The sequence below is a fragment of the Helicoverpa armigera genome, chromosome 17, assembly GCF_030705265.1.
Source record: "Helicoverpa armigera isolate CAAS_96S chromosome 17, ASM3070526v1, whole genome shotgun sequence".
NCBI lineage: Eukaryota > Metazoa > Arthropoda > Insecta > Lepidoptera > Noctuidae > Helicoverpa > Helicoverpa armigera.
The window spans coordinates 9,175,299-9,199,645 of record NC_087136.1 but is presented as its reverse complement, the minus strand read 5'-3'; the positions used below and the strand labels follow the sequence as shown (position 1 = coordinate 9,199,645).

Genomic DNA, 24,347 nt, shown 5'->3' with positions numbered 1-24,347 from the left:
TATTGGTCATATTGAATGATTGAATGTTACCGTTGTAAATTCGTCGTAGGTTCGATTCTCGGGTGTGTAACACACACATTCATTACCTACAGCTACAGTTGTTTGAAATGTACGTACGCAAATTGCATAATACCTATGTAGCTAGCAAAATTTTACTGGAAGTTTTTTTTTGCTCATATTGCTTACTATATCATTTTTTACGTTGAACAAAAACTGGTTCCGCTAGGTTTTTTTCCACTTGACACCGGTTAGTAGGTGCGTTCGTTTTATAAACCCACAGTCCAAAAATCCTTGCCACCAAAATCGGCTCGACTTCTTTTTAGTTATAAAAATGAATTGATTTGAAAACATTTCTGCACAGCTTTATGCCTCAAAAGGTCGGACTATCCGTCATAGCTAGTATATGTACATTTGGGCCTGTAATTCACAAAATATTTCCTGATTATATACTTTTTTCAAATTGACACACAGATCCTAACATAAACAGTTCATTGTTCTTGACATTCTTGACAGGTCAAATCAATTTTAGTAAAATAAAAAACGTGCGAGTTGAGACGAGGCGAACGCGTGAACTGTGGTCAAGTGCGGTGCGTATTTACAGCACGGCGCGGCGGGTCCCCACGTTGCCGCTGATGTCTCTTATCGGTAATTAGACTCACATAAATAGTTCATCTTGTTATTCCCGTCGCATATATCGCGAGTGACCGTCGAGAGGTCGTATCGGGACTGTGCTGATGAAATCAACCGTAACTATACAAGAAGTAGTAAATAAATTAGATCACCTATCCTTACCACTAACAACCAGAATGCCGAACATCAAAGTGTTTAGCGGGAGCTCCCACCCAGACCTGGCCCAGAAGATCGTCGATCGTTTGGGCATCGATTTGGGAAAAGTTGTAACCAAGAAGTTTAGCAACATGGAAACATGCGTGGAAATAGGTGAATCCGTACGTGGCGAGGATGTTTACATTGTGCAGAGTGGTAGCGGCGAAATAAACGACAATCTGATGGAATTGCTGATCATGATTAACGCGTGCAAGATTGCGTCCGCGTCTCGAGTGACAGCCGTGATCCCGTGCTTCCCTTACGCGCGACAAGACAAGAAAGACAAGAGCAGAGCGCCGATCACCGCAAAACTGGTCGCGAACATCTTGTCCGTGTCTGGCGCCGACCACATCATCACAATGGACCTCCATGCGTCGCAAATCCAAGGATTTTTCGACATTCCAGTGGATAACCTCTTTGCTGAGCCTGCTGTCCTGAAGTGGATCAAAGAGAACATTCCTGACTGGAAGACCAGTATTGTGGTGTCTCCAGATGCTGGAGGAGCCAAGAGAGTGACATCCATTGCTGACAGGTTGAATGTTGAGTTTGCCCTGATTCACAAGGAGAGGAAAAAGGCAAATGAAGTAGCATCAATGGTGCTGGTTGGTGATGTGAAGGACAGAACGGCTATCCTAGTTGATGACATGGCAGACACTTGTGGAACTATCTGTCATGCTGCAGAGAAGTTGATAGAAGCGGGAGCTATTAAAGTGTATGCCATCCTTACTCATGGTATTTTCTCTGGACCAGCGATCTCAAGGATCAACAATGCCTGTTTAGAAGCTGTTGTTGTCACAAACACAATCCCACAGGAGAGGCACATGCAGGAATGCCCCAAAATTCAGTGTATTGACGTGTCCATGATGTTGGCAGAGGCAGTGAGACGTACACACAACGGCGAGTCTGTCTCCTACCTGTTTTCTAATGTTCCATATTAGTATAATTTTCTTTATTTTACATGATATTTTACTTTAAATATAGGTGAGTGTTATAATTCATAACATAAAATAAAATGGCATGTAACTCGTAAAATTACTGTTATAACTGCTTGAGTAAAACTTAGTGTTACATATTATTTGTTATGAAAAAAAATATTAGTTTAATATTGAGCTATGAGAGTGAAGGAGGATAACTGTTGGAACACCATTGCCTGTTGTCTATGCTGTTAGAGAACAGGCATAGTGAAGCAAGTAAGTGATTAATTTGTTAAGAAGATTTTAAATGTATTGTTTAGTGAAAATCCTGGTATTCTGAAACAAAACAGTCTATTTTATACAAAAATGAATTAAGTTTTTTTTGCCTAAAATTTTTATACACAAACACACTTTATAATATTGTTTGCTGATTTGGCCTACCCTCTTTGGAATATTTACTCACTATAACCATGAAATGTTTTGAATAACTTGTCTGCCAGATTTTTCATTCCATTTACACCATGATCATTTTTGGAAATTAGGTCTGCATTTGTATATTTAGGTGTTAACATCCATATTACCTTCTCCTGTGAACCTCACCACACTGTTTTATAGACAAAATCAATTGTTAGTTTAAAATAAAAGACATTTTAGTTGTTAAACATATGTCTATGTATCTCTAAGTACAGCTAGGATGTTAATTGTGTATCTATTCTAATGTAATACTTGTGAATGTAGCATTTATACACTACATACCTAGTTTTTTTGTGAAATACTAGGACAGAACTGGACATACACAACTTTAATGGTGACTTAAAAACTTTTTGTATATGGCCTATTTAGCAATGCTATTTTGTCCTTAGACAATAAAAATGTGTTACCAGTATTTATGGTATGTACCATGAAGATTCTGTAGTGGACAAGAAGGTTAGATACCTAAAAATAATTAAACTTTAATGAAGACATTGATGGCCTTGTCTCGATTTACGTCATACATCAAAGTAGCATGCAATAAATAGCTAAGCAAAAAGTAAAATGTGCCTAAAAATACATAAATATGAATTTAATTCTTTTGGATCAATGTCAAAATGTAAGAGAATAGTGCTACCAACATCCTGCTGTGTATTTTTAATGAATTTTGTTTTTTTTTTCTGTTTAGTATAAGTTGTTTGTGTTACAACTTCCTAGCAATAAAATGTATTAAGTTTTATCTTTCTTTTCATAAAAGCCACTACAATGCAACTGAAATTAAACCATGAATTTAAAAAGATGATTACAAATTCTAAATAAATTATTGGCTAATTGTTATCCGGCGAACAATTCAAGGCTATTGTTATGATTGGTATATTATAGTAAATTAGAAGCAATTTGATGTATAAAAAAACAATTGCCTTAATTGTATATTTTTTTCTAAATTTATATAAAAAAAAGGAATTATGTATATTTGGTTCTGATATCTACGATTAAGATAACAATAAAAAGGATTTAACTAAATAATTATTTTATTATGTTTCTGTTTATATAAATAACCTTTCACGTGTTTCGTCACACATAAATCTTAAGTATATAGGTAGGTAGCTAGGTATTTTCTCAGAGTGCGACGATCTTATAAATGATGACGTCATAATTCGCTAATAATTACGGCCAGTATTATAAGGAATTTGGCTAATAAATAGGTGCGTTTTGTTCCAATGTACCAAATACGGTTTCATTCACACGCAATAAGTGTAGGTACGAGGCACCGTGCTAACCTTGAAATCACTTGGTGTCAATGTGCGGAAAAGATTTAAATTAACTACCGGCTAAAGAGGTCCTATTGCTACGCCAAAAATATAAGGCACTGTGAGTACTCTTCCTTTGCGTAGTTCTTTATCTATTTGCAAAGTAATGAAGCAACCAGTTTTAAAATTTCCGTTGTGAAAACTGACTAAATAAAATGCCTAGGTAACAAGGAAAAAGGTAGAACTTGGTTTTATGTTCAGTGTGAAATTGTGAATAAACCTTTCCCTTAAATAGAAAGCTTTTGCGATGACCCTTTTTTTATAGTTCCTTGAATTTCTGGCGGTTTATCGAGCGCCTTGTCCTTTCAGATTGTGTTACCTGTGTAGCGAAGTAGCTTTTATTCTGTCTGGTATATTTAGGTGTCTACTTTCTTCGATACATAAACAATTTATTACGTAGGTAGTTCTATACATTTGTCATGCCAAACTTTAATCAACATTTCTAAGTTTTTTGCTTTGTTATCCTTGAAAACTTGACGAACAATGTTGGAGAAACTGCCATGAAAGTCGGTCACACGCACACTTGGTAATGATCTCATTGATACTTATTTATTGATTTCTATAATATTTGAAACCCGGTGATTGGCAGGACAATACCTTTGGATGGAGGTTGGTTATTTACACTGATGCTAATGCACCACTAACTACCTACCAACACTACATAAGCACTGGCTGAAAAAAAAATGCACTGGCAGCCTTGTAATTTTTTTTAGAATATTAGTTATCTTTTTGATGGACCCACAATGTATTACTAACTCTAATATTTTACCATGTAGACGGTTTTGGATTTAGGTACCTATGATATGGAATGGAACTTGTTCCCCGCGGTTCCAAGCCGCGTCCTCAGGTCACTCCGTTGTCTTTTTTCAGAGCGTGAAAGCGCAACAGATTGATAATTTCACGCTTATGATGTCCTAAGAATATGTTTTGGTGAAAAGTAACGGGAGCCAACATTACGAACCAGCAGGTTCTGTAAAAAAATAGTTAAAAGTGACTAACTTACCTAACGACCAATTTGTCGAGCTTATTTATTACCAGTAGCTAGACCAATCAGCCTACTACGCATATTATGATAAGGAGTAACATTATAATGTATTCTTCTTAAATTATTAGATCGGTATTCCCGATAGGTATACCTACTGACCTATTGATATTAGATTCATTCTTCTTCTTCTTTCATGTCGATGCCATGTCATATATTGAGACTAATTAACTCTGATTTTATTGCCTTAAAAAATACATTTCCCACTGTGTTCAAATTATACTTTTAATTCTTACATCTTATTCTTATAATATGACCTTCTTACATCACAGTACAAGTTTAACAGTATCAATATGAAAACTGACCCTAGGGTCACGGGCCAATGATGTAAATTGTTTGTCAGTGGGTGCGTCTATCCGTCACAATAATATACACACACGCAACCGATCTAGATCATCAGATTCTAACTCTATCATAATATAAGATAGATAGAATTTAGGTCCTATTAATAGAACATAATAATTCCGCTGACCAAAATTGTCTATGCCCAATTAAAAAGTTATAAATCTTTTCTACGCTAATCTGGGGGAAAGCAAGAGTGGTTGAGGTTTCATTTGTTTGCATACTTCTTTCAGAAAAGTTTTCAAAGCAGGGATTTTGTAAGATACCTATAGGTATTATGCTTCGGACACACAAGGGGTGTCCAATATACTTATGATTATAAGTTTAGCAATTTATACAGAAGTTGCTACTTCCCGCACCCGGCCATAATGTAACATATTTCGTCTGTCAGGCTTTAGTCTACCGAGTTTCATTTTGGCGTGAATTTATCCACATAAAATTAGACTTTTTAATCTCTGATCTATTTGATTTCAAATTAAAAGTAGGTACCTATCTTATGTGATTACTAACGGAACGTTAATGAAAGTGCCTGCAGCATTTTAAAAATATTTTTATTGTTCAATGACAAGGCAACATTTGTTATGCTGTGTACCAGGTACCAGTCTACTGTTGGTACCTGCTGCAAGAACTATTTACTTGCAGACTCATCGATTTTGTTAAATAGACTACATAGTTCAAGGTCATTTTGTTAATTGGATTACCATTTTTGCCGACTGCTCCGATAATATCCTATTTTCATAGTTAAGTAATAGAATCTAGATGACCAATCCTAACTTAAGAAAATCTAGTTTGCCTGGGCAAGATATTAAAAAAAAACCTAAATTAGTGACGTATAGTCAGTAACAAAAGTGTTTTGATCATTTTCATTTGTTACCTAACGACAAAAATGAAAACATTAAAAAATATACAATACACATAGGTACTTAAATTAGGTATATTATCTATTTTTTATAGTAGTGAACGTTGCAATATAAACTCAAATCATAATTCACAGTTGATATACAAAGTTAAAGTCCCCGAATAGTATTATTCCTCTAACCTAAGATGACCCTTTCAGCTAAAAAGATAAACTGCTGATAAATTTAGTAACTCGCTGATTTTCGTCGACAAATAGTAAGCAAAAGTTCAAAATAAACGTAAATAAAACATTTGGATAAGTTATAATGTTTTAATTGGTGTCATTGGAGGCTAATTTCGTATATTTGACAAATAGATTGCGTTGATTGGTAGAATTGTCAAGCGGATAACAAAAATCTTTAAAAATAAAAACAAATGAAACGGATGTTTATTTTTCGTGCACCCATTCTTGTGACCGTTGGTAGTCCGTAGTCTAGTAGTCGCAAACCACGGCCACTGGGCTCGGGTCTCGGGTTCGATCGGGGTTTTATTCGGGGGTCTGTATTCTTTATTATAACTTTCAAAGCCGACTAACATCGTTATTCGATTATATTTTAACTATCTACTCGTAATTTGTATAGGGTCATTTCGCCTGTTCGCGACCATCGCCCAGTTCGCGTCCATTTTGCCGATCTCCTTTAAAAAAACTTCGAAAACAAGATAATTAACACACCAATCAAACGAAAGATCATTACCGCTAATACGTTAATGTATAAGAGGCATGCACAGATAGACAAAAGTTCTGTGCGTCCAACCAATCCTTTTAGAAAAAATAATTAGTCTAGGCTCTTCAACAAGAAAGCGCAAACACGTTGAATTTTAGATAAAAATTAGTGTGCAGCGGCGTGTTTGATGGTAAGTTTTATATTGTTTTATGTGAATTTTAGGATAGATAGCTATTTCTACAGTTTAATGATGAATAAAGGTATAATGTTTTTTATGAATTTGGTAATGTTTTTTATATTTAACGAATAAAATAAGGTGGACGCGAATTACTACATCGAATTTTACAAAACTTCCACTTTGCGTCCACAATGGACGCGAACTAAAACTATCCTCTATACTAATAAACCAAATTGCGTCCACTGTTTTCGTTAAATACTTGCTTATAAAAAATTATTAAAACATGGGTACTGTTTAATATACTAAGATTAAACAGTAAATTTTTAATTTTTTTTTGTTATTTGAAATTAAAAATCAACATTATCATCATTTAAAATTCACTTTAAAAAAATAAAAATAATTTTTCTCAACATTGGTTTAAGTAACTTAAAATTAGGCAATTAATTTTGCAACTTGAAAAATAAACAGTAATCAGTTCTGTTAATTTTACCCTAAAATCACAGGGAAAGACCCGCGTTGATTATAGTAAGTTTTTGGCCATATTAAATTAACAAAACAATATAACAATTTTGTCTAAACATACAACTAAAAGAATTGTTGAGTCAATAAATTATCAGACAAGGCATATTCTTTGAATATTTTTTTTTTATCGATTTATTCTTCTCTCGAATATCATTTAATGCTTTTTTTTAAGTCTTCTTCTGTGTATGTTGTCTTTTCCTTCTTTTTTCCTGTATCCGAAGAACTTATCTTAAATGAAATTACTTAATATATTAAGATTAAACAGTACATTTTTTTTATTAAGATATATACGTGGTTATAATTAAATTATATTTTTTTTATGAAGATATATACGTGGTTCTAATTAAATTATAATTTTTCTATTTTTTTATTAAGATATATAATTATAATTTAATTATAACCACGTATATATCTTAATAAAAAAAATTACTGTTTAATCTTATTTTAAGTTACTTAAACCAATGTTGAGAAGAATTATTTTTATTTTTTAAAGTGAATTTTAAATGATGATAATGTTGACTTTTAATAATTAAGTTTATTGTTAAATAAAGAAATTGATCTAATACAATCTTTCTTTATTAATTCTTAAAAAAATCACCCCTATATTCCTTTTCTAAGCTACTGGACGCGAACTGGACCATGGGTGGACGCGAATTGGATTTTGTGGACGCAAACTGGGTAAAACGCCTAATTTTGAGGTTTATCGATTTAAATAGAAAACGTAAGATATTTCTAATACAACTGAAAGTTAATCTTAAAATAGAGTATATAAGGAATACATTACACAAATTTGACATGGAAATGAGTGCTGGAGCATTTTTATTATCGCCGTCAAACTTGCCAACTGCACTAAATGGTCGCCAACAGGCGAAATGACCCTACCAAGGTAGTAAGGATTATCTTGATTGATGATTCACTTTAAGAATAATGTACCTACTTAGTAAGATATTTTTAGCTGCCCTTCATGAATAAAAAGCAACGTAAAATTCCTACAGATTTGCATGCATCTCATCATCTATCTACCTATAGCTCCAAGGACCAGTTTGTTACTCGGTTACTGGGTTGAGGAAGTCAGTAGAGCAGTCTCTGAACGAAGAGAGCAAATTGCTAATATTTACATGTATACATCCATACATCCAGATTGTAACATAGGTACCTACTACAGTTAGGAAAAGACTAGGCAGATTATACCTACAAGATTACCATAATTTATGAATCAATCATTCAATTGTAGACTGTAGAGGAAGTATCACTAAAGGTTTTTAAAGGTCAAGGTCGCGTTACGAAGAACTTGAAACGAAACTCGAAGCCAGACTGACACGAGTAGATTTTGTTACCATTGTTTATATAGTACATAGGAACTACAGAAATGTGTGTGGCCCTGGGGGTCTTTTTTCATCCTTTAGTTAGTTGGACATTACCTAAAGTGTAATGATAGTTAGAGGATACTGAAAATTGGAATGACGTCAACCATAATTAAGGCCCTTTAAGAATGCAAGGGGAGTCAAAGATGTGTAGCATCATATTTGGTTCGTGACGATAGTTTCCGAAATAGTCTTCTTTATTATCAAAATTGAAAGTGATAATGAGATAGTTACGCAATTTGCTGATAAGATTTCATATTTTATCAGTATTCCTATGGCTGCAGGTCTTCCTCCAATGGCATTGTATCGGAGGAACTTGTTAATTTTGTATAGTAAACATAATAGGTATATTAATATATCTACTTTGGCATCGGCATGTTCTCAAAATATAGACTAACAGATTACGTGTTGCTGGGGAGATTTTTGTTGCACCACTGCTTTTGAGCGTAAACAAATGTGCAATGTGAATTTTTTGAGAGTGTTTTTGAATTGGAATTTGATAAGATTCTGTTTAATTGTCATCTACCTATATTTTTATACAACGGCTATTGTATCTAGACATAGACACCTACTTATATGTACTTCTTTAATGATAAGGAATGAAACTATCGTGTCATTGATAATTTTTATCAGTAGGTACCATGAGTAAGTATAAAATGTATAAACTTCAGTAATCTTGTTCCTTATGTCCGAATCCGGAAAAAAAGAAAAACAAAATGATACTGAAAATTTAATCCCTCTAGGTACCTAATTACCCAACCCCCTAAGACTATGGTGTGCTGATTTAAAAACAAAAATAGGTACCTATCTGTAAAAACAATGATTTTATACATTGACGTGACTGGTGATGCATTTCTTGTTACTATTGCATTTCATATCATATCATTTATTGCATTCCATAATGTACATTTGGTGGAAAATATAAAATAATAGAGGTAGTCACAATTATGGACCCTGATGGGCACAGCAAAGAGTTAGAAGAGAGGAAGGCGTTTAATGTAATATAGTAGGTAGTATGTAGTATATTATTCAAGTTATTTCCGATGTTATTTCTTCGCTAACATAGTTAATCGTCACAATCGGAGTTTCAATTTTAGCCTCGGAGACTTTTTGGGAAGTAGATAATGTAAGGTGCCTTAACGTTAGAAATACAGCATAGGTCATCAATTAAGTTTTTAATGGAGATGAGTTTTGTGCGTGACTGTACTTTCTTTGAAGTAGTGCCCAGCTGCTTCCGGTTTGACTAGAAGCCGACGAGAAAAAGCTCGGGAGATGATGACGTACTTCCAAATAACTTGGCCTGCCAGTGTTTTTTGGCAGGACTGTTTCATCCTTAGCATTCATGCGTTTCTTTAAAATCAGTCCAGCCGCTATAGAGTTATCAGCTGTTTTGGCAATAGCGACAGGGACAGGCTTTTACTACAAATACAATTTGGAGGAAACCTATGTTATATATGTATATGTATGTATATATACGTCCTACTACACTAACCCAGCTTGAATATATAAACTCTCATACTCCCCCTTTAAAAATCTATGCACTCATATAATTATTATAACAAATGTTATTAGCCGTTTATTCACACCACGATAGCAGTTTATTAATAACGGCCAAGTAAAAGTAACTAGAGATGTCACCGTCTTCATAATTATCTATGGGTGTCAACGTAACCCGCGGTCTCAAGTGACGCAATTCGATAGCCTGGACGACCTTTACAAGACCCCCTATAGGTATAACAAGCGTCATAATCAGTTCACGATAATATGTAAATAAATATGTTTTCGCAAAAATGTTTGTTATCCAGAACAATTAAGTTGTTTTTGCAAATTTTATATTCGCGGGAATTTTAAAAGTTAGCTGTTACCTTAATGCAATGAGGATAGAAGTTAAAGCAACTGTGTCTGATTGAATCGAATCGAGAGCATAGATAGATTAATTATTATTTTTGTTGATGAAATCGTAGAACACTATTCATACGAAATGAACGTGTAAAACCAGGGAAAATGCTAGTTGGGGAAAACTGCTATGGCAGACAATAAGCTATTTTCTACCTCTTTGTAGGGTATAGTATAGTCTAGATAGCTTTTACATAGGGCTTATAATTTACAGTAACTACCAAAGCGTCAACAGGTACTTAGGTACCCACCGCGATAAAATATAGTAATAAATTGTAATTCATTCGATTGGTCTTTATCGGCCATTGATCTAATATCTAACTTTCCACCGCGACTCAAGGTTCTATTGCCAGAATATAAGATAAAATGCTGCAGGTTCATTTAATTCAACGATTGGTTAACTTATTGAGCAAAGTTCATAAGAAAATGTATCGCGACAAGCGGCAGTCACAAATGGAATGATTTTGAATTTTTGTTTTTTTTCCGGATGTTACGAAACTTAGAAGATGCGTTGCCATTGTTTAGGTTTAGGTACCTAAGCTAGTTTCTTTCATGTTCATTGACTTTTGGAGCTGAACACCCATTTAAATAAAATAACTGACTTACGTACCTACGAAACGCTATTATAGGTATCTAAATAAAAAAATTAAACAGGCTTTGTTGCGGAAGCGCGTATTTACAGTATGTACATGGCTAGTACGCAAGCGTGTGAAACTAGTCGCGAATAGATTGGAATTCACTTTTTATACAAAGTCTTCCGATGTATACAGCAGCAGTACGCAAATACTCGCATATATTTTGTAGTGGCCAAAGTAACTTGCTTAGTTCCATAATATACAGTGCTAGTCCGCATGCAAACTAATCATGTATACATTGAAATAGGCGTGAAAAACTTTACGATTTGAAAGCTTCAAGTAAAGATCATCAATTATTGTGACATTCTTATTTATACATTGTCATCTAATTTACTAACTCGGCCTCGTTTTTAGTATATTGCCATTTATAACCTTCAATTAAAAAACATTGTATTAAAAATTGAAGTTAGTGACCAAAAGGAATCGCTGCAAAACCGACTCCACGTAGTCTTGTCTGCCCTACCCCTAGAGTGCAATTCAAAACCGCGTAGGCGCGGAGGGGCGAGGCGGCCTGCGAGCTGAGCCGCAGGTAGTTTTAACGCTTGCCGATGCGGCTGAGGCTGGCCGGCTGGGCCGGCCAGCAAGCCGAAGCTGCGGTGGTGAGCGTGAAAACCATTCTGCGACGATAAGCTCGCATGGGACCGCCGGAGCCCTGCAGCGCCGGAGCCGTGACAGAAGCGATGCTTGCTGCATGTTGCTTGCTTACATTTTAAACGTACTGAGTTAAAAAAATTGAAGCTAATTAAATAAAGGACGATGGGCGTTTTGGTACCCTGTCCAACAGTGTTGATTCTAGTACCATTACGTAGGTCTTGGCAAGGCAAAAAATTTTTACTATGACGACTAGTCCCAAATCCTTGTCCATTTCGCGTGACATCGACTAATAGAATGTGTAATGTTCATAAATCATCAACGTAGATGTAGTTCTTAAATCCAACTGTATTGAATAAAAACTGGTAAAGTAACAAAAAACAGGAATTTGGCCTTCTTAGAATGTTTGCCTGCCCACTGCTTTAAAAAAGGACTGTGCAAACCTTTGCAGTTCACGCAGAACCAGCTTATGTATTTGATGAAAGTCTTTCAGTATTTACAATCAATTAAGGATGAAAAGTCAGGAGACGATGTTAACATAGTGCATTTTACGACTCAATCTTGCTCCTCAAGAGGTGCTGAGATAATGATGAATCTCCTTCTTAAAAAAAGATGAATAGAAATGTTTTGAACTTTTGTCAAATCAGATGACGATTGTGTTTCCGTAGTATGACTCCATAGACTATTACAACCTTTATTTTATAATAGAATGTATCTCAAACAATGTAAGATGTCTATTAACTGAGTTTAAAATTATTACACTGACGACATATGCCTCTTAATGAATTTGCATATATGGATGACATACTTGTTTCTATGTCGATTCAATTTTTATCGTTACTTGGACCGGACAGCTAATTGAGGCAAGCCCCATAGTTTATATTATTCTCCACGTAAATACCTTTCTAATGATATATCATACGTTACTGTTGGAGCGGGTACCAAATCTCATACAAAGTGCCCATTGTCCTTTATGATGTCATTTAATAGTATTTTAGAAGTTTACTGTTAGAATGCATGCTACAAATTTAGATGCTAAAAAATAACCATCATGCTGAGTTGTATTTAGAGTGGTTTACTTAGAAGATAACTAGTGGCTAAGATAGTATTATTTAGATGCTCGTTAATTGTGGCTGACTTAGTAATTTAGAAGGCAACATACATTTTTGGGGGTCGAATAATGATATTAAAAAGAAGCCTGTTTACTTAGCACCCATTTTAAATAAACAAACTCAGATTCAAAAGCCATTTTTATTTTGTATAGTTAAATTTGACCGTGTATAAATTGGAAAGATGCATGTGCACGTCTAAGCTACGAATTATACGCGAGCAGTACGCAAAATTCGTGTATACTTTGAAATCACAAATTAAAAAACAGCATTACAAAGTATCAGCGAGCAGTTTCCTATGGATGCGTTTTGGCTATGTACACTCTGTAAATACGCTGCGGAAGCAACTAAAACATTATCCAAATATTTGATTACTCAAATAAAACTCGTATTGAATCATTTTTTTTGTAACGCAGGAAAATTAAAAATTCATAATTCGAGTATAAGAACTCGTCTAACTTTACTGAGGTATGTCATATAAAAAAAAGATAATTTAACGGTTTGAGGGTTAAAGGTCATTTACCATTACCGGTTTATGAGATTCAACTGATAATGCCAAAAATGCAATTTTAGATTGAAGTTTCGACATTTATATCTAAGAAACACAACAAAACCAACCAAGAGAGTGTCGGACTCGCGTACGAAGGATTCCGTAACAAAAATCACGTTTTTAGTATGGGACATCCCTAAACTACTTAGGTACGTACCTACTTAAATCCACTTTTTTGTATTCTTTTGTCATAACGGCAACAGAAATACATCATCAGCGAAAACAACCAGTCTAGATGTCATGGTTCATGAGATACAGCCTGTTAGCAACTATGTATTTAGTAGTCTGTGCTTCTGTACTATATTTGAATTTACTGCTCAAATCTTCGCTCGCTCGAAAATAAATAATCTAACTTAGGTAGTACGGTAGACCGCACATCAGTGGTAACTGTCATGCACCTTAACTCAATAGTAATAAGTACGATTTTCCTATAGAACTGTTACCACTGACCTGAAGTTGACTGTACCTACCTACTGTATTATGATTATTTTCAATCGATACATAGTTCTAACCATTATTTGTGCAGTAGGGAGAGTTGCAACCGCATTCTAAGTTCAAGGGCATCGATTGGCGCATCGGAACAAATATTTGTGTGAGCTAGAGATGTTTGTTCTGTGTTTCTACCTACGTAATGCTACCCCATGACGTATTGAATTCTATGTGGGTCAGCGACGTCGAGATTAACTTACATAAAACCTTCCCTTCCTATCGATACCAATATGTGGGTGCATCAATAAAACCGGCCAAGTGCGAGTCGGACTCGTACGTAGCACCTAAATATTTATTTCGGTTTATTACCTACTTCTTTGCTTCCGGTAGCTGTTTCACCCTTTTCCTTATGGAATTAATTCCTACTCTGATAGTGTTTAGTTTAGCAGTTTCATCAAATTATATTCAGCCCCTTGTGTGAGTGTACATAAAGACTCACGAACTTTCGCCATATTAGTGTAATGTGATATGCCATCTCAGTCTATTGTAATTTTATAGTCTACTTTCAGTAGAAACTTGGCAGCGATTATCAGAAATTTCGTTCTTATAGTGATTGGCAAGAGTAAACCTGTCATTTCAGAGATGCATATCATACTTGTGCTAACTTTGGGGCTTGTCATTCATTAGTATTTGGAGCACAATATTTTAGTAATTTTCTTAAGTATTTGTGGTGCCACTGTCGTTGTACATCGCAGTCAGGCGATTCAAATAGGTAGCCATTCATTAAAATAAATAATCTTTTGACTGAATAACGCCACTTAGGTGGTTGAAATGCTGTCATATATTTTAGAACTCGGGACAAGCACTAATATTAGGAAGCCCAGTTAGCTAAGCTTCATCTAGTATTGTAGTGCACAAAAAATTACATTCAGTAACTCAGCTAAACTATGTATGATTGGCATTATTCAATCAAAGGACTACCTATCTAATTTAACAGCAATTTCAATCATCCTTTCATTATATCAGCAAGGTACGACAAATTTAACTTACAGGCCAATAAAACATCAAAGATACAATTAATTAGTTTATTGTTCACTTAGTGTGTGTGGGGGCATGGTGAGCCTGTGCCGCGGCCTTCCTCATCTGGGTCAGAACGTTGCTGAGCTCTTCACGCTTCCTCTTGGCACGGATGTGTGTGCCCAGACGACGCTTCAAGAACTTGAGCGCACGCTTGTCCTTTGACACCTGGAATGATGAAGTTTTGTTAATATTTGAATTAAGAATAATCAGCTATAGATGCTGTAATGGAGAGCCATTAAAGGTGCACTATAATATTTTGAAAAAAGAATTGGAAATGCCATTCATAGGAAAGGAAAATAAGAACTTCTTTGTCTGTTAAAATCACCATAAGGAGAGCTAAATATTATGATCCTCACAAAATTTTGTTATTAGGTACAATAACAAGCTATCAATCAATAATATTATGATGAATGGTGCTGATAGTAATCGTTCTTTACTTGTAAACAGTTAAAATTGTCTAGTAGTCAACATTATAATGTTTGAAAGTTAGTACACTTATACTATCATTATTTTGTTACTGCAGGCTAGCCCCAACTGAGCAATTAAGACACTCAAAACACTACCTACTTCAACAGGATCCAGTAAATGGATAAATGCCAAAGCAGCCATAATAGTTGACTAGTACATTGAAATGTCTATGCCATATCCTGTGTATGAAAAAATGGATAACATAAATGACTTAGTTAACTCACCTTCAGCAACTCCATAGCCCTCTTCTCATACTGAGCGTGTCCAACAACCTCGCGGACCAGATCACGCACAAACTTTGAGTGTTTGGTTTGGAGCTGGAAACATACAAATAATTGGTAAGTACACAGTAAACGAAAGGATAAGTTTACTAGTAGAGTAAGCAGTTTGTGGCAAATAAATACTAATATAAAGACTTCAGAAGAACGATGTTTCAAGTATTGAGAGTAATTTATAATTCAGTGTTTGGATGACAAAGTGGATATAGAGATTACTGCTCCCCCATAGAAAATTATTTACTGCGCTCTTAGACTGACATGTAGTGGGAAAACTATATCTAAGTTTAGGATAACTGACAAAGAACTAATTCAAGTACCTATTATTAAGTTCATTCTTACCCAGTGGCACTAATAGTGAACTTTTTAAATCCATTTCAAGGTAAATAACCGTTTTTAATGCAATTAAAATGTGCAAATCTCCTGCGGCAACGTTTACAAGATTCAAAACATAACCTCACTATCTTTTTCATCAAAATATAGAAAAATACTTACACCCTTTAGCCTGGCGGGCCTGATTTTAATTGCTTTGTCTGTAATACCCTTCCTGCCGGCGGATATTTTTGTGGTTTTGTGCCCCTTTCGGAGACCGACTGCTAACTCAAACCGAGGAGCCATGCTGAAAACAACAAACACAGGAACTATAAGGACGAAATATTCACACAATCACTTTCTTCTTAACACAAAGAATCTCAAAACACTACAAAAACATAAGAAATCATTTAGATTATTCAGATTTTAATAGAATTTATTTTATCAAAAATCTTTACGTACATTACGGATTGACAGATCCGACCAGAAAGAATTTGGTTTGTTTTTAAAACAGCTTTGACAGATTAAAGTTGTGCCACAGATTTCAGATACCATGTCATAGACTTTTAGTCGATTTAGTAATATTACTAAATAATGGACTTAAATGGATAAAGTGAAAAGTGTCTGTAAAATGACATGACCCGACCGTGAATTCAAACAACCATGAGCAAAAATACAGTGGGTAGTTCAATTCCTTACGATAAATATTTTTTTGTTTTACTAAGCCGCGACTGTTATAATGGAAGTAGTCATCAAAAATATGTAATGAATAAACAGTAGTTTTATCTGTTTGGTTTAAATTAGAAGTAAGTCGTTGAATTAAGCAGATATACTCCACATTTTTTACACACAAATAGGAGTTACTGTTAGGAGGGGATAGAAACTTCTGATCAGTCAGATGAGAATATCAGACAGAATATTTAGTAATGACGTCACTTATATGTTAACGTCAATGTCAAAATATTGTATAACGTCACGTCAAGTTTGCAATATCCAAAAGCGAGGAGCACACGATATTTATTATTTACATTTAAATATTTAAGTGATAGTTCAATTACATTGAAATAGAGAGAATCGCAAACTTATGCTACTTCATTTACGCGGGTTACAGTTGTATTGTAAGCAGTCTAACACACGTTCTTGAAGATTATGGGCAGCATTTAGAAACATAACCTAATTGTTATTAAAAAGTTTAATTTTATCAATAAAAATGGAGGTTGGAGCTGTAAAACAGGCGTTCAATAATGAGGTAATGACCTTTAATAGTTACTTAATTGATTTTGAAGAGCTCACTGATTTTGAACATATTAAAAACATGAATAAATAGCCAGTCTTATAATAGACCCTGCCGCAGTCTTTGACATGCAATCTTCTTTCGTAGTAGTTTTATCATTCCTCATACATTGTTTAAAAAAGACCATTGTAATAAATTGTTTACTTAAATAATTCCAGGTTATACTTCTAAAGAAGAATTTAAGTCAAGCCAAGATACAGATAATACATAAACTGACCAGAAAGGCTAAACAATTGACTGAGAAGAAAGCTCCTGAAAAGTTGCAGGAAAAGTTAAAGAGGAAAGCTGAGTCTGCTGTGAAAGAAGTTTTGGTTATAAAGGTATAAATTAAATGCTTAACTTCTTTCTTATATTATTAAATTAAACAGTCTTATGAAAGTAGGTTGCTAGTAAATCATCATCATAGAAGATTCAAGGCAGGTTACCTATACCAAATTGGAATTAAAAAACACACAAAATCACAACTGCAATATTTGTTTGGAATTTAAGTAACTGATACTTTCCGGCAGCCCATAAAACTGAACATAAAGTTCTTAAACATTTCACCAAATATAATAAGTACTTGATTCTTTATTTACAGAAAATCAAACCAAAGGACATAGCTAAATTCATAGTCACACACAAAGGAGAACTAAACTCTTTTTTAAATAAGCCACAAGTTGATGAAGACAAGGCCTGTGCCCGATTATTACTACACAAAGCTCTACAAGAAAAATATAAATTCATCCGAGGCAGATTTTCTAATGTCCCCATAAAAGATCTATTCATGTCCCGATTAGAAAGAAGAAAGATGAAAAAGGAGGCTAAAGAAAAACAAAAGAATAAGAAGAAAGATAAGAATAGTAAAGTGGTTAATTCTGAAGGAGATTGGGATGTTGAAGATGTGGGTGATAAAAGGAAATTGGATGATGATGAAGGTAATGAAATGTCTGGTGATGATGAAGGTAATGAAATGTCTGGTGATGATGAAGGTAATGACATGTCTGGCGATGATGATATGTCAAGTGATGACAATGGTGGTAATGGGGAATTTGGTGATGAGAGTGACCAGTCTGATGGTGATGGAGTGGAAGATGAAGATGAAACTAAAGATTTAGAAGAAGATAATGACTTAGGTGAAGAGCCTAGTGACAGTGAACTAAAAGAAGACAGTAGTAAAATTTTGAAACAGACTGCTAAAGCAAAACCAGCTGTTGTAGCTAATAAAACGAAAGCTAAGAAAACAGAAGTAGTAAGTCCAAAAACAGTAGAACCGAAAGAAATTAAGAATCCAAAGCCTCAAAAAGAAATAGTTAAGAAGAATCCAATAAAGAAACAAAAGGATCTTAATAAAACTAAGAACTTCAACGAAAAGATACTACAAAAGAAATTAAAGAAAGATTCAGATGGTCCTGTGGTTGAAAAAATCGTGGATCCCTTCTTTATAACATCAACAGGAGAGAATTATATGTCTGTAGTAGAACCAAGAGCTCCCGATGAGATAAAAGATGAACATATGCAAGGAAACAGGAAATTAAGAAGAGCAGTCATGTTTGGCCATGTCCCTAAAAGTAGATTAAGACAAAACAATAATTATCATAATGAAGATAACAGATTTAACAAACAAAATGGCTATGATAGAGGAAATAATTATAAAGGCAAATTCAATGATAGACCCCAATTTAATGATAGAAGGAACTTTAATGATAAAAAGTCATTTAATAACGATTTTAATGACAGAAGGAACTTTAATGATAGGAAGTCCTTTAATAATGATTTTAATGATAAAAGAGGTTTTAATAGAAATGATAAAGTTAATGAAGAACCAGAGAAATTGCATCCATCTTGGGAAGCTAAGAGGAAGAAATCAGGTATTTTACCGTTTGAAGGTAAAAAGATTGTTTTTGATGAGAGTTGAGGAATGGAAATAATAAGTAAATAAATTGTATATATTTTGCTACATATAACTTTGTTTGGTCTTGATATTTCCTTTCCTTCCTTATTAAACTTGATTAGAATATCAGTAAATCTGTGAGACTGCTGAGAGCCAATCATAATGAAGTCAAATCAGTATTCTTATTTTTTTAATGAATATTTCACATAGGTATACTGTGGAATCCAGATTCGTACTCGTAGACTCGTATTTGTATTCGTAGATTCGTATTACAACGTTGGATACTGATGCTTTCAAAAAAGCATAGATATGGCGGCGTAGCGTGAAGTACAAGGATGTGAACTGACATTCGCTGTCCCAATTCACACTTATTTTATATGATAAACTACAATTTACTGAAAAAATATAATAAACAGTATTTTCATTATTGGGTGACAGCTACAAACCTTTTTCTCACCTCGATTTTTTTGTGAATATCAAAAGAATTCTGACTGTACCTAACTAAAACCGTATTCACAAAATACCCAACAGAATATCTTTCACTCCTTTTTGCACGTACACGACCGGCAATAAATCCAGGAATTAATTTACCTAAATCACATCACATACTGCTAATACTGTTGTCCAAATTACGTTGACCGTAGACCATAGAGTATATGCCTTGACCTATTTGCGGCTTGAGCGAGGCCCACTACCTACGTAGTACCAAGAATTTAGGAATGTACCAACATTAGTTTGGTAGGTAGACGTTGGAGATTATTTGTAGGTGTGTTATATTTAATGAGGAAAGTGAAATTGTATTATGTAGATTCCACCAATATTCATTATATTAATGGTTCATAAAATTGTCGTCTGACCATGGTTCATCCACTTCCCGAGGGAACCTTCCCGCATCCGGATAAAAAGACGCCTGTTTTTTCTCAGTGCTCTTGAATAGATGTCTTTTTACACAGATTTCATTCAAATTGGTTCAATCGTTTTGGCGTGAAAGCTGAACAGATAGACAGTTACTTTCGCATTTTTAATTATTAACAAGGATTTCTCATTGGTTATATTACCCTATTGCAATTGCAACTATAAATAAATAGAAACCACCACATAACACCAAGCCGGGTTGTCGCGGCTCGTAATGAAGCATTTCTCGGGTCCAACGCGATTTATAGCTCCCCCCTCTCCCACTGAATGCACGACACAGGTACACGGCGGACATTTTGCAAATACCAGGGTAACACCTGGATTGCTTAGATTTGGTCGATTTATTGTAGGTATTGTACTGTACTGGTGCAGATTGGAGATCGCGAAATCTGGTGTTGTGGGGAAATGTAAATCAAAGGTGTTAAAGGCAAAATTTTAGATTATGGTACTGGTAGGAAAATTGAGTTTGACCTACTGGTTAAAAGTTGTGTTAAATAACAGTTGACGGATTCCTTTAAAATCTTTGAGAAGACTACAAACTGGTCTGAAAACCATCCTCTGCCCACGTAAACTGATAATAGACATAGGTGGGTACGTGTTTTTGAAAAAGCGAAACCTGTTAAATGACATAGTTTTTATCTGTGAGTGGATAGGACTTTGCCTAGAATGCGGGAAAAGACGGTACAAAATAGCTTAGACAGGCAAGATCAACATTTTAAACCTACAAAAGCACAAGTAAAATAAACCTAAAATAAAAAAAGGAAAGTCTTCACAAATCAAACGAGGAAAGGCCCCATAAAATCATCTGGCCCGTGACAGTTATTTGCATTTACGTCCCGACACCCTTTGCGGGCCCAACTTGCGGAAAAACGTCAGCCGGTATAATGAACACTATTATTTAACTGTGGCGGCTGAAGAAAAAAAAAGTAAAACTCTGGTGTCACTGGCAGCTTTTCTCGTCGACTTTTTTGAAATAAGAATCTTGTACAACGTTGTGACATTGTGAAGATTTTGAATCGTTTTTCTTCGCAGTTGCCGCTGAAATATTTGTGCTCACTTACTTACGTGTAAAAAGATAGGATTTGTGAGACTATAAAAATGATAAATACTTATTGCAAAAATTACTTCAGTCAGTTCTGTCTTTTCATGTTAGGCTTCGGACCGGAGGAGTGTGAAAGCGGATATAAAGATCTTTTGAACATACATGTACTTTCGTGCGCATAAACGGGCCACAATAACTGACCGTAAATTCCATAACAATGGCGCCAAAATTCGTCTGTAAACGTTATAATACAGACGTTCACACACAGGTGGAGCGCCATTGCATGCGGAATTCGCAATACCGAATGTCCCAGAATACGCGGTGACCCGCCATTAATTTGTGTACAGCGTTGATTCAACGCGGGAATGCTTAATTACATACCAACACAGCACTTAACAGATGACTTGAAGCGATTTACTGCCGCCATATTGGATTGGTTGAGTGATGGCGCGAACGCAGTAAGGAGGTCGTATATCAGTTGCAATCTCTTGAGATATTGCTTGAATTAATTGTTGACGGCCAGTTAGTGGGGATTAGAGTGAATAAATCTTGAGGTTTAGCATGTATATTCATTTATTAGATAAGATTATAACCACAATGGCTACATAAATATTCTGTAGGTATTAAAATGTATTTAAGGTAAGGTCCTAAATACCTACATAGTCATAGTATTACCTATCTCAGGAGGTTTCTTTGTCCGTTTCTGAGGCCCGAACCAAATGAGATCTTACTACTAAGCCTATTACGTCTACAAGTCACCACCTACCTAATATAGTCCGGTCAAAATACTTAGACATTTGAAATAACAAAATTCCCGGAAAACCTAATTTTGGTGGAGAGGATGGGTTTACGATTACAAATTAATAAAATCTAATATCTTCTTCTAATAAGTCCCCATCGATCCCACGTGTGCGTCAAAAGTTATTCGAGGTCAAAAGAAAAAAAATGCAAAAATTGTAGACCTTAAATAAGATGTACTCTCTTTTGTACTCCTCTTATGTACACTCTTATGTACTCTCTTATGTACTCATCTTATTCTCTTTTGTACTCTCTTATATACTAATGTTATATACTCCCTTATATACTAATCTTATATACTCTCTTATGTACTCCTGTACCTACTCTCTTATGTACACTCTTATGTACTCTCTTATATACTCCAATTGTGCACTTCCCTCATGTACTCTCAAATTTCAGTTACCTATTAATTAACCTACATTTATGTCTAGGATGCGGAGGAGTATTTCGACGCCTAACACTCAGGTATTTATTTTTTATTAGTTTTATTGTACATTGTTTGTAGATTTTGTTTGTCTTATTTTATGAAACATAGCCGTTTTCCCGCGGTTTCACCCGCGTCCCGTGGTAACTACTGCCCGTACCGGGATAAAATATAGCATATGTTACTCGTGGATAATGTAGTATTCGAATGGTGAAAGAATTTTTAAAAACGGTCCAGTCGTTTTTGAGCCTATTCATCAAACAAAGTTTTACTCTTTATAATATTAAGTATAGATTATAGTCCTTCTACAAAATAGACTTGATAGATATAGACAAACTAAAATACCGTTAGCGTACGTATATCAGGTTGACAATAGGCTCAACTCATAACCCCATTACCAAATCTCTTCATCCACTTCGATCTAAAAAAAAAACATAAAATCACGTTCCAATTTCCATATTCAAACGAATTTGTCCAACATCACGTACAACTAAAACGCATAGCTAAAACGTCACACTTACAGTGCTACCAACGTGACAATAAAATGTCGCGTTCACATGACGGGAACATATTGTGCACATTTTTTATTCGGCCATCGATGCAGTGGCTATAATTTAGCCGCACGGGGTGGCTCGCCGCAATCAACCGTAACTAGGTAGAAGGGATGGTTGTAACTTTATTCGTTCATATATTCTTGGTTTTATTCTGTAAGGTTTTACCTCGTAATAAAAGTATAAATGAAATGAAGTTTCTATTTAAGAAAACCGTTATAAAAAAATCTAAGTTCTTTGTGCTTAATTGTTAAGAATAAAATATTTGTTCCAGGTAATTTAGAATTCTGTCTCCCAGAGAAGACTAAAGGGACAAAATAAAGGGCCATGTTTAATATCAACCAATGAATACATAGGTAGGTATACCATTCTCCGGCTCTGATTTTCCTGTGCAGGGTTTTCCTCAAAGAGCATTCACCGTACATTTCCCGTACACAAACACATTTTCCAGTTCCAGTTAATATGAAGTGTAGTGAAAAAACCGTAACATGCTCACTCAAGATTCGTAATACAATCGCTCGTACATTACAGAGTTTAACCCGACACGCTTTGTGAAAAACCATGCTATCATAAAGGGCATTTTCGGCCTAACGTATTCATGTATTCAGCCAAAAGGGCCCAAGGGTTCTCTAACAAAAACTTACAAATTGTTTTTGCCCGAATAACGCTTGCCCTCTGACCGAGTGTTGCCAGTTTTTTTACCCGACACTGTAAATCTAAATAGAGGGATATTAGATTTGTTTAAGGATAAACTTTTTTGTTGAATATTGTCCGAATTTTCATTGTGAGTTTGTTGTTTCATGAGTGATTTGGGTTTTGGGAACTTTTTGGAGTGTTTGTTATCTGGTCCTTATGTACGGAATGGCATATTAGCACATTTCTATATTCCTGAGGATAATTATTCGAAGTTGGAGCATTCTTATTAGGTCTTATACTTCTACTTTTTCTCTAAAATCTTGATATAAATTAAATGAAGTCTTTCATGTAGGTCTGTAATCTGGTTTAGTTGATTCACATTACTACAGAATAACATCAGAAGGCAAGTAAATACTTAATGCGGAAAGCTCGGTCTATGATCAAATACCTTGAAAATTATATAAAAAAGATTTTAAAGATTATCATAATGGTAATTATATTGCCTGATACGCAGTAGGCTCTAGGATATCACAAACATAACAAGAAACTAATTTAGATACGCACCAGTCTTCTGTAAACAACAAATAAGCATGGCCAGATATTTGTTTGCATACATATAAAGTATCTACTAAATATACTCATGATTACATTATCATCAATAATATCCTTTCAATCGTGACTGTCATATTTATTTAGATAGGCTGGGTAAATGATCTATGATTTTTAGAAGTAGATAATAGTTTTTTTAGTTTGTAGATAAGGGATAAGAAGGACCAGATTCATTGAAAACACTTACGCAATACCAGAAAGGAGAATCGTAGCGTTGTTCCTTCGATAAACAAATTCGAAAAAAAAACGTTGCATTAAAAAATCACATCCGTTTTCTATAGCTTATCAGCAAGGCCGTCACTAAATGGCTTTTTTTATATTTATAATATT

The 24,347-nt window shown here is 34.7% G+C and overlaps 3 protein-coding genes across 3 annotated transcripts; 2 read left to right on the top strand and 1 right to left on the bottom strand.

Annotated features, from left to right (window-relative positions):
- Nucleotides 1-402: 402 nt before the first annotated feature.
- On the top strand, nt 403-3,244 carry LOC110384224 (ribose-phosphate pyrophosphokinase 2). The gene has a single exon (XM_021345416.3). The coding sequence runs from the start codon at nt 735-737 to the stop codon at nt 1,761-1,763; it is 1,029 nt and encodes a 342-aa protein (XP_021201091.1). The 5' UTR covers nt 403-734; the 3' UTR covers nt 1,764-3,244.
- An 11,567-nt stretch (nt 3,245-14,811) lies between these two features.
- LOC110384293 (large ribosomal subunit protein eL36) lies at nt 14,812-16,476 on the bottom strand. The gene is made up of 4 exons (XM_021345522.3): nt 16,338-16,476; nt 16,059-16,182; nt 15,513-15,605; nt 14,812-14,985 (listed from the first exon to the last, which is right to left on the bottom strand). The coding sequence occupies exons 2-4, from the start codon at nt 16,179-16,181 to the stop codon at nt 14,833-14,835; spliced, it is 369 nt and encodes a 122-aa protein (XP_021201197.1). The 5' UTR covers nt 16,182; nt 16,338-16,476; the 3' UTR covers nt 14,812-14,832.
- A 376-nt stretch (nt 16,477-16,852) lies between these two features.
- Nucleotides 16,853-19,140, top strand: LOC110384295 (serum response factor-binding protein 1). The gene is made up of 3 exons (XM_049846245.2): nt 16,853-17,124; nt 17,328-17,489; nt 17,750-19,140. The coding sequence occupies exons 1-3, from the start codon at nt 17,086-17,088 to the stop codon at nt 19,064-19,066; spliced, it is 1,518 nt and encodes a 505-aa protein (XP_049702202.2). The 5' UTR covers nt 16,853-17,085; the 3' UTR covers nt 19,067-19,140.
- The last annotated feature ends 5,207 nt before the right edge of the window (nt 19,141-24,347 follow it).